Here is a 12,343-nt window from a genome sequence, read left to right on the forward strand (position 1 = left end):
CTCTTTCAGCACAAATATTGAACGTATCACTCCTCGCTCTTAGTTGCTATAACAGTTTTCGCCTGCTTCTAGCAGATATCCTTGTTATATAAACTTATGCGATGTTCGTGGAATTTCTGAATGTGAATCGAATACATTTATACATTCATTTTATGGAATTACTTATATTTAATTTTCGTGTATATAAACGCTTTCACATTTAAAAAGGAAATATTGTCCGAAGTATGCTGGCGAGAGTAAGGCATGCTGGGATACGCTAATCCTTGGCTTTCAGCGAATACAATTGCTTTCAAATCAAAGCGCGACTTGCGGCCTCGTGAAGTCGGGACTATATCTTTTTCATGTATCCTGAGAGGTTATGTATCATTACTGTAATACCTATTTTTCACTCAGAGCGACAGCTTGTGAAAACCTGTATTGAATGATCTGACTGTATTGCCAAAAAAGCTTACAACCTGATTATTTGTATTTATCCGCTTGATAACACTCTAAAGTTTGCAACTTACAATCTCTTAATGACAAGAGTAAGAGACCTCTTGCTGAGCACTTGTCCGATGTTTCATAAATAGTATCATTCCTCTCGAAAAAATAGTCCAATACGTTCGTAACCAGCGCTTCAATAATACTGGCCGCGAGACTTTAGCGTCCAGTATTTCTCAAATAGCTGCTAGTTCAGTAGCTGCGGTCAATAAAGATGTTTATATAAGGATGTGCAATATCTGATAACAATTTGTTCAGTATACAAAGAATAATGGATGGTAAATCGTTAAAGAAAGGATGACATAAAGGATTATCTAGCGATAGAGTCCGCACCAATCACTTTCAAAGCAGAAAATAAGCAAAGAAAATGGATGAAAGTTTAAATGTAACGAAAGCAACACAGAACATAATGGATCTGTCGTACTTATTACATTTATCAACACAATTTCCGTTATACGGCGGATATCCGGAAGTATTTGGATATGTTCTTCCACCAGTGATTGTGTTTACTTTAATTACTAATTGTCTCGTAATTACAGTGCTGGTAAAGAAAGAAATGCGAACAGCAACTAATGTTTTACTAGCTGGACTTGCATTTAGTGACATGATGTGTGGAATATCACTTCTACCTGTCTTTTTTAACTTCTTTACTTTGGGTAAATACGAAGAATTTGTACCGTTCGATTGGTGTCTTCCATATCAACTGTTAATAGTACTTGGTTCAGCATTTCATAATATATCTGTAATGCAAACCGTTGCCTTGGCAACACAAAGGTATTTCTTCATTTGTGTACCTAAATCTCGATCAAACTTTAATTTTTGTTCATCTTTGAAAGTTGTAATTATATTACATATCATTGGAATAATTGCTCATGCCAGCAGGTTTCTGGACTCCTATTTTGTGCCTGCATACTCCGTGCAGTCAAACACACCTGGATGCATAACCATTTTCCGCGATTGGGTAAAAACAAACCTCGAGTTATACATAAATGTTTACTTCATATTGCGAGCAACATGTTTTGGATTATTACCTTGTATAGTTTTAACAATCTTAACCATTTTATTGATAAAATCTATGACGTCACAACGCGTGAAGAGAAGACGTTTATTTAGAGGACGATTTGATGGCCTTAACCAACAGGACAAACAAAATGTGAGGACAACATTGTTGTTGATTGTTGTTGTAGGAATACACCTATTTTGTGAAATTCCTAACGCTGTTGTTCTGTTCGTAGACGCAATAGAAATAGCTATAAATTTTTATTCTGTGTCAGATGCGAAACTGATTGTGATAAGCATATCAAATATAATGGTGATACTGAGTTGTCCAGTGAATATTTTCATATATTGTGGAATGAGCAAGAAGTTCAGAACAACACTTGCACAAATGTTGAACTGTGGTTAAAACATTATTGATGCAGAATAATTTTTACAAGCAGAGAATATTTCAAAAAGGGTATGTTAAGAAAAACAACGATGAACCCTTTGTATGGTGTTGTTTGAAAAAAACCTAGTGTTTTGGCTGTAATCAAGAATTGATAAAAAAAACAAACATTTAAGCCAAATATGAAAGCACAAATTTGTAAAACATTTTTGTACTTAGAAAATATTTTGTTTTTCGGTTCTCGTCGCATCATCACAATTAAAGGTCATATGCCGTCTTTCCAGCTTTTTATGATGGACCGGCACATGAGCAGAACCGCCTACCTTCTGTTAACAAGCTGGAAATGAAGGACTTCGATATTATTATAGTATCAGAAAATATTTCTTGTGTAGTAAATTTTAAAATGTTTGCTTTTGAAAGACTATAGCAATACATTTTTCTTTCTTTTTGTTAAACATAGCTGCATTTACTTATAGATATAGCCACGTAATATTTGTCAAAATTGGGTCTCTGTAGTAGAGTTGTTACGGCAGCTGACGTTAAATTACTTGCTCCTCAAAACTATGGGTTTGAAACCTCGTTTGGTAGTAGAATTTGTTTGGTGTGAGGAAAACATCTAACTGACTTACGGAAAGTCTGTGGTTCTAATAAACAACTGAAGAACCAAAATAACTTTCTCACCCATTTCGAGGAAGGGCAAAGGTTTCGATATCACCACTCGGCCACGATCACAGACGCCTCATTAAGTAAATGGTTTCAAGATATAATTTCTGTTAATGTGGCTTTGAGGCCAATCAAAATGTTTGCTGAAAAAAGCCTTAAATAAAATGGAGGTTTATCTGGTGTTAACCAAGTTGTAAATATATCATAATAATATATATTTCTGACTCATTTCGCGCAAGAAAACAGCTGTTTTACACGTCGATGAATTATGTGGTAGTATCATTTAATATTATTTGCCAGAGAGCTTCAAATATTCAGTTTAATCAATTATGCGGTACTAGAAATCCGCTATAGTTGCTTCGTAAATCAGATAGATGTATTTAAACTCCTTACCCAGTAGGCATTTGACGTCGGTTAGACGTCGTATAGACGTCGGACCCCGACGTCGGATTAACGTTGGATTTTGGTTGGATTTGCAAACCGTTTAGACGTCGGATCCTGACGTTGGCTAGACGTCGCAATCCGACCCTTTTCCAACCTAAATCTAACCGCTTTTCAACCAAAATCTGATCAAATTTTCAACATAATTTGCAATCAAACAAGTAACCAACACATGTATTTTATCATCTTTATTTCATATTATGGCGACGTAAGTCTAATACAGTAGGTCCAAAAAGTAATGCAGTAATTGAAACTTTCAAGTTTCGTCATTTTTGTTTGATTCTTCAACTCCGCCAACATTTCCACCTGAAATGTATAAAATTTGACAGTTTCATTATTTAACATATACAAATATACTAGTGCTATTACTAAGAACATAATTAATACGTGCCAAACAAATATGTAATATTTTAAATTCTATGAATAAAATATTCTATAACTTCGTAAAATATAATTAAATGCAATTGCTTTTTAAAGTAACACACCAAAATAAGTCTTTTTTTTTAAAAAAAAATACGGAATAAAAAACAGTATAACTTTCAAAATAAGTATAATTTTTAAAAATCTGTCACTCACGTTGCGGATCCTTCTCTTTGTTTAAAGTATTTATAAACTTGCTCTATCTTATCCCAATAAATATCAAATTACAGGAAGACTGTGTAAACCGATGCAGGCTTATCTCGCGAATGTGTGACTGGTAGACAGCATGTGTAGAAGAGAAGATCTTTGTGAATTTAGAATAATCTATACATGTGTATAGAATGCATATTTATCTTGAACAGTTTAAAGTTCGTGAAAAGAATCCGACTCCGAAAGCAGACAATCTCAAGCGATATTGTAACATTTATATTAATTAAATTAATATAATGTTTGTTGTGAGAATGAACTATTATTAATAAGTGCATGTCCAGGCCTTTATGAAAACAAGTAAATATCTTTAAACTATACTAGCAAAATTATACCAGTTAGTTTTATAACTAAAAACATTTATCAGACTTTCTATCCAACGTAATTCCAACGTCTTCTAGACGTCTAAGTCTGACGTCTATTAGACGTCGTGGATATGACGTTGGTTAGACGTTGGATCCAAGTCGCCGACGTCGCGACCAAAATCCAACGTCTAACCAACGTCGGTACGACGTCAGGTGTTTACTGGGTATCTTTTTCATGGAAAGGAAATATTTGGAAGAGCGTCGAAGGGGCTAGTATTTAACAAATTTAGTAAATTATGTACTGTTATCAACGTACAGAACACTACAATCATGAAGGTTGACAGATCGAAAGATCATCAATTCTTGCATGAGCATAGTCAATAGATCAAACGTTTTCGATGTTTCAATGCTTAAGACATGATACACTATAGATAAATACCTCTCGTCATATATTTACAACTTGGCTCATTCTAGCAAGGGAGTAAACTTGAGTATTCGTTTTATTAAAGGTTGGCAAAACGAAACATTTTTGACTGGCCTCAATACTTTATCGAAATTAAGTATATAATTGCAAAAAGGGTGATAGCTACTTTTATATTGTATCACTGTTTTAGAAATTGCAATATTTCTATTGTTACCTTAAGGACATATAAACACGTAAACACTTGTGTCTGGAAGATAGGAACATGAATTATAATTTATTTACTGTCAAAGTAGAATCTAGTTAACATTTGTGGTGCCTACAACGCAGAAATTGTAATCTACGCACACAACCAGATATAGATGCACTGATGTTGAAGTTGAAACTTACCGGTCTGAAACATTTTCTTACGGTAAAATATAAACAAATGTAAATTCATCAGTTAGAAATTGTTTGTTTCAGAAATTTTGATGTACTTTTTATTACTTCTACTAAGCTCTGAAAAAGTCGAGTATTTAGTCGGCATATAACGGAAGCAGAGTAAAATCTCACAGTCAGTTACAATCTGTCAGGATACGAGTTATATGACCCTGTGAATTGCCTACACCTTTAATATCTTGAACAATGATATGGGTCCTATCCCTAAGGTGACTATGTCTTAGACTAGCTGACAAACGAAATAGAATGTCCTTTGTTAAAACGCATAATTGGTGAGACCAAATATCTCATATATATAGAATTTTCCTCTGGCTACAATGCTTAAATGATTCGTGTACCAATGATTCGTAAATGATTTTAATTATGAGCTAGACAATTTCAGGGATCAGGCAAATCACTAAATGCTTCAAACTAACAATTTTCAATTAGCTCAAACCCTATAGGCTGGAGACTTTATATTTGACTGGTCTTTTTGTTGAAGTTCCCGTCATACAATGTCTTTGAATCAACAACATACGAGTACTATCGCATAGATGCTCGGCCTCTGTCCTCTTAATTGAAGTTGCAACTCTATATAAATGCCTCGACTCCTGGATGCTCAACGCTTATATGCTATCACATGTAGCATTCAACTACCATATAGGTATATCCCCGATGCCTTGGCTGTACTTCGCCAATAACGCTGAAACGTCTATAAGCTGGAACTCTCTCCTACTATCTCAGTAGATTACTAAACTCTGGGTCTCTGTCTCAGCTTCCCGATGCTCAGCTATATATGCTATCGTCTATAGCATTCAACTACCCTTAAGGTAAAACTCCTATGCGCTGGCCCTATAGCTCGAAACCTGGTTGAAATTCTGCAACTCGTCTTTAGTCTACGAACATCTAACTTTTTCTTTTTAATAATTTATCCGCCCTGACAATTTAGTTGCAATAACTTCCTTATCAAGGTACTGGGATATATTATTAGTTGAATCCTCGATGTGTCTTCTTCTATCGTCAGATACCGAATGCCCTCCCTGTCATCCATCTACCTATTTATACCTTAGCAGACGTGCTATTTTTAGAACTTGTTTCTGATTGGTCCAAATTTAAACATAGCGTTTTACAACGAGTACTTGCTCTATCAAATATCTGGTTCCCTTTAACTTTTGTATATGTCATAATGTGTGATGCTGGGATCCAGCTATCCACATAATGAACCCAAATCAATCACAAATGACCCAAATCCTATTATTTACAACAACTCAACAATAATTATAGCAATGACAACATGAAAAAGGAGTCAAGCAATATCTGTGCTTATGTGTTACGTTACCAATATATCAAATATACAAATTATTCTGTCACAATCATAGGGTGGAATGGAACAGCTATATCTTACCGTAGATTCATGTTTAGGCGGTTTTGCTATAAGTTTATATAGCAACTGCTGCGAATCGTGTTAGAATATTGTTTTATATAGGTAACTGATACATTTTTTTTGTAACATATGTATATATAATTTAATGTATGATATAAGTATGATACCAACAAAGCTCATTTTAGGATGTATGTATAAGATAATTACGTGTAATAAAATGTTACCTCTCATTTATTCATGCCATTGTATAACATTATTTCTTCTAGTTATTTTACATAGCCTAATATGTCATGGGAAATTGGAAACAGTATGTTTACTGACATGTCTGTATTTTACAGTTACATGTTTATTAATTGATATGCTGAAGGAAATTACTGAACCTACTGGTGATGATAGGAAAGAAAAAAAAAGGTATATATAACAAGGTTGTTTTTGGGCAAACCAAACTAAACTATGAAGAAATAATAATGAGTGCCCAGCTGTTTTCATATTCAATTTAATTTCATCTTTTTATATAAAATAAGCTCCCTATCTTTATAAATCAAGCCGAAGGACAAGGAACTGGATCAAAATATGTCAATAATGGTTCTGTGATAAACCAAATTTATTATTCCTTCTCTTGAGAAGGAATATCTTAATTTAATAAGTCACACTTGACTGAGCTACTGATGACCAAAGCTGTTGTAATTACAAGCTGGCCAATTAAACTCCGTGACCTTAGAAATAACCTCTGACGTTAAACTATTCTTTCTCAATTGAGGCCACTCATGGATTACACAGTACTAAACCGGAGGATGATTAATTGATTCTTTTATTTCCTCCTGAATATAACATATGTACATTAACCAGATAGCCATATATCAGCAAATTTAAATGTAAACAATCAAATATTACCGTTAACTTCAAATGCATGGTTAATATGTGAAAACAAACACCATTGTGACCCTCTAATTATGTGCAATAGCACATTCTCTAATCAGCCCCTGTGTCTATTTTTAGAATGACCTGATAAAACCCAGGTTTGTGGTTTTATGATTCGGACAAACATTCAGAGAGATGTGTGTTAATATTTATATAGACTCAATGAATGTTATGTGATGGTTGAATATTGTTTTACACATTTTTTTTTTTCTGTTTAGGAACTTAAATGGATTCAGACATGTCCTAGAACTCTGTTGACTGAATTACAGAAACATCTATTTTACCTGATGTTATTATAACATGCAGTAAACTGTTTTCACACCAAATTAGCACCAATTGTTAAGACATTTTATAAGCATTTCTTTTACAAAGAATAAGTCTCAAAAATATGTATACATGATCAATTATTACATGTATATACCATTTATGGTTATATTAAAAGATATGAACAAAATGCATCAAATATTCAACCATCTCAGTTAATATGCATACTAGTGCCTTAAATATAAACACATTTTGTAACACTGGCCAAGTACATCATTTTCTGTGAGATAAGAATATGCATATGCAATCCTTACAGTAAATTAACTCTATTGCCCGCCCGCTTAGCTCAGTAGGTAAGAGCGTTGGTCTACGGATCGCGGGGTCGCGAGTTCGATCCTCGGGCGGGGCGTATGTTCTCCGTGTCTATTTGATAAACGACATTGTGTCTGAAATCATTAGTCCTCCACCTCTGATAATTCATGTGGGGAAGTTGGCAGTTACTTGCGGAGAACAGGTTTGTACTGGTACAGAACCCAGGAACACTGGTTAGGCTAACTGCCCGCATTTCCATGACTGAAATACTGTTGAAAAACGGCGTTAAACCCAAAACAAACAAACAAACAAACAAAATTAACTCTATAATTATGCTATAGAATTCTACTGTCCGAAAATCTCTCTGCCACGTGTGTTTGTTACTAATAATAGGGATGACCGCATTGAGTGTGACTTAGTGATACCTGTTATCTGAAAATGTGCTCATAATTCACACATCAAATCATAACAGATTGACCAGGTCAATGTCTTATTGCCATATTTACTCTACTGAAAGAGGGAACAGATTTAATTTGTTGTTGGATTTAACAATTTATGTTAAATAACTAGCGTAAATACTTACCTGATATTTTTTGGCAGTATAAAACAGACATTGCAACCAAAATTTTACAAGATGGTCATTTTATATTTATATAGATGTGCCCTAGAAGGAACTTATGGTATGCTTTAACTTGTTATTATACGTTCTACAAATAGTAACAAATATGAGTTGAAATTACCCAAATACCAGTTCACTTGCTTAACTGATAAAGTAATGGTTATATCAAAACGGTCAATGAACCATTGTCATGCGCCTTCTAGATTATGGAACACCTATTCTTCCAACGACACTCGGGATAAAGCTCTCGGATATTATTGTTCTAGATGTGCCATTACGGCTAGGAGGCACACTGCAGCCATATATTAACCTCTTTATCTTGGCCACATTTTGTAATTGTGTGCAGTGTATCAGTGAAAGGTCAACTTACAGTCATGTCACTTGTTATCCCTTGTTGCCCGGATACAAAAGTTCTACTAGTTTTCTAATGTAATAACAGCGAACGGTTAATGTTATTAAATGATATACATGTAGTCAATTTTGTTTTAGACAAAAAATCTGATAAGCAAAATAAAAGTAGACTGAAATTCTACCATAAATTTGTAGGCTTTACAACAGGTGCCAACTGCTTCTTTCTATAGCAACGTCAAGGCTAAAAACACATTTTGCACTACAGGAAAATGATAAATTTTATTTAACTTGAAGAAATAGGTATACTTTCGGTAGAGTATTTTTCTTTCATTACTGAATCCAGCCGAAGTCTGTAAATGATATTTCATTTGAATTTGGCGATAAAGACAACTTTACTGCGTTTAAATGCAAATGTTTTTAACTGATATAGACGTTTCTTAAGCTATCTTTCATACAACTTCTTCCAACAATAAAGTGATAAATATGACAGCCATTTCAGGAAAAGTTTAATATAAACTTTGAAATAACTCATTTTTTGAGATGAAACAAATGTCATTATTCGCCAATTGGATTATATCTGATAAGCCTTAGGACTGTGATCACTAGACAAGGAAGATGTAAAGCTATACTCTACGATATTATATCACTACCTCTAATTCTTTTCAATACGAAACAATATTGTTTAAACTTCTTATGTGAAACTGTAGTAAGTCTTGCATTTAAAAACCCAAGAGATGTAAATTCAATGGTTCCGAGGCTTGAAGAACTGTTTAATAATCTTCCTGGAGCATTTTGTTTCTGCCCTTAATTACTGCGACACTGCCATTCATATATGTTAACTTGTAGAGTTATTACGCCGCGAGTCAGTTACCTTCTCACACTCATTCAGAAACGTATTGCTGATATTGTGCAGAAGGCACACGCCCCGCGACGCATCGTAATATCTATCAGCCGAGCAAAGATTTAGCGCTGGTAACTAATGTATTGTGTTGCACATGTATACATTTATCAAATAGTCTGACAGCAAAGGATAGAGTTCACTTTAGTTCTTGCATGTTCATCATCAATTTACCAACGAAGGCTAGAACGTAATTGATATTTTACTGTCTATTTATGCTAAATATTCGTTTAAAATGTCATAACGTGCATAGACTTAAGTCCTTGCTGCCAAAGTCGCGCAATGCTTTTGGGTTGTAAATGCAGCTGTTTTTTCCTATACATACGTTATTGGTAGTCAAATATCCTAGGCAGACATATTGTTGTTCTTTTAAAAGTGAGTCATAGTTTGTCACCAAAAACAAAAGGGATATACTAATTAATCGTTATGTAAGAATACTTTTAATACCAAAATGATTCTAAAATATTAAAAAAAGTATTTCATCGTTCGTTATGAATGAATTTACGTAACATCGGACTTTCAATATGTGATCATGATAACACGTTTATGTTTCTCAGATTCCATGCAAATAACGTTCACAATCATACATATTGCATTTGACATGAAGCACCTCCAAAGACAACTGTGCTACATTTCGATATTTGTTTTATATCCCATACGATTCTGCCATTTTCACTGGTTAAAAGTTGGTTCCCGTGGTGACTCACTATATTTCTAAAGAGGATCTTCGATCTAGGCTATAGATATGTGGCGGGTAACACAAAGCAATTAAGTATTTGTTAGAAACCCTTCACAGAAGTATCTAGGGTCAGTATGATAAATATGGGGGGACTCGGCTAACGCCAATTTATCATACTGACTCCACATATTTCCGTTAAGGGTCACCCTTAACAAACCAAATAATTAATAATTGTGTGTCATTTTATTTATATTAATTCAATAAACCGTGTATAGACAAATTTGATCAATATTTTTACACATACGATAAATGCACGAAGACTTTGTGTTAGACATCTTTTTCGTTACGCGTCAATGATTTTGGCACCAATGGTAAAGTTTCTCTTAAACTTGAGTATATATCAAATATGTTTGAATTTTGGAATATTGTTTCCTAATTTTTTTCACAGTCCCAAAGTGTGTATTTAGAACATTTGACAAGTGTAGTGATAAAATGCTTATATATTAATAGAATGTTGGAATATTTCCGCTTTAAATTTATACTGAATGTGTTTATGTAATTTATTTTAATTCTGTACCGGTTTCATTCATAAACGAGCTATTATAGACGGTATTGCTGTTAAGGAGTACATCATCAAAACACAAAAATATTTGATGAACGACCAACATCTTTACCTACAATCTACCTCACCATAACATGTTCTGTACGATGGATACTTAAAATATTAGAAAAGTCCCCCACCTACTCCCTTTAAAAATGAATGTCATTTGTAAAGGATTGAATATAAACGATTGCTTAAAACTACGTTCCACCTAGTTACGTGATATTTCAACACTGGGACATTATTGCAAATGCATCAAAACAAGTAATATGTAACAGTTCTTTGCATTCCAAATGGTTAGTTTTTAAAGGCATGGGACTGTCCGAACGTGTTGCCCTTTAATGCAGTCTTTTTCTAGAATTTAAAGTATATATCAGTAAACTGACAATTCTTTTGTAGAATAATATGTTTTATATGCTGTTCGTTTTTATGTGAAACAACCTTTTCTTTCTATGATTTGGTGTTGTTTGATTTTTTAATGTAAGGCTTAGCATTAAATTTAACCGGTTTTTATGTGTGGGTAAATTGATGGTAATGTCTATTTCATTCATTTGTAACTATGCATTAAAAAGACGCTTTCTAAAACTTATTCTGACTAGTTAGAAATTAATGACAAGTTATTTCCGTCCATTTACTAAATAAAACTCGCGTGTCTAATCTCTTTAAAATGTACAGAGACAGCAAAATGGAGAAAGTAGCTAACATTATATGCTGTACAACGGATTTTTGTTTCAGACATTCTTCGTTTTCCTGGCAACCAGTGAGAAAGTTGTGTCCTGGTGACAATGGGAACATATTTATTTTTTATGTTTATCCGAAATTTTATGTTTAATGATTAAGTCTGCTATTTAATTATCATAAACCTTCATGTGCCTTCTACTCTGACTGACAACAATGGAACTCTTTTCTTTCGGGAAAAAAGAAAATTTTATGATAGATAGACCTGTTATCATTATTATTATCATTACGATGTCGTTATTATGATAATAATTATATCTATTAACCTGTAAGTTTTATCAAGCAATTCGATAGTCCATTTGAAAAGATACATTCGATATTAAATGAACAGTCTAATATAGAACAGAACAGAACAGAACAGAACAGAACAGAATGTTTATTAAATAACGTATACAACATGGTGTACATAGTTATTGGTAAACAGTTTTACAACTTACATTGTTGGTCAATGGTCATATAATGGTTGTTATAATTTATTATACTGAAAAAATACAGGTAGATAAGGTACTGTTAACAGGAGAATGAGATTATGCAAGTACCTGCAGATGAAAATAAAGGAAAATAATGATATTATTGTTAGCACCATAAATATACATTGAAACATGTACGACTCTAATAAGCTATCAAGTTAAGTCTTACACTAATATAACAATCAATAAGTGTATATTGTACATGTTATACATGTATCGGAAGGAGAAAAATACGGGAAAAATAAAGGCATTATTGTTAGCAACCTGAATATATCTTGAAGCATGTATGTTTCTAGTAAGTTATCAAATTATGACTCACACAAATTAAATAATCAAAAAGTTAGCATTGTACATGTTACACATTTTAT

General features: G+C 33.4%; 1 protein-coding gene across 1 annotated transcript; it reads left to right on the forward strand.

Moving 5' to 3' along the window:
• The first annotated feature begins 847 nt into the window (after positions 1–847).
• Positions 848–1,936, forward strand: LOC123530413 (sex peptide receptor-like). The gene has a single exon (XM_053520826.1). The coding sequence runs from the start codon at positions 848–850 to the stop codon at positions 1,883–1,885; it is 1,038 nt and encodes a 345-aa protein (XP_053376801.1). The 3' UTR covers positions 1,886–1,936.
• The last annotated feature ends 10,407 nt before the right edge of the window (positions 1,937–12,343 follow it).

Source organism: Mercenaria mercenaria, chromosome 13 (genome assembly GCF_021730395.1).
Source record: "Mercenaria mercenaria strain notata chromosome 13, MADL_Memer_1, whole genome shotgun sequence".
In the NCBI taxonomy this organism is placed as follows: domain Eukaryota; kingdom Metazoa; phylum Mollusca; class Bivalvia; order Venerida; family Veneridae; genus Mercenaria; species Mercenaria mercenaria.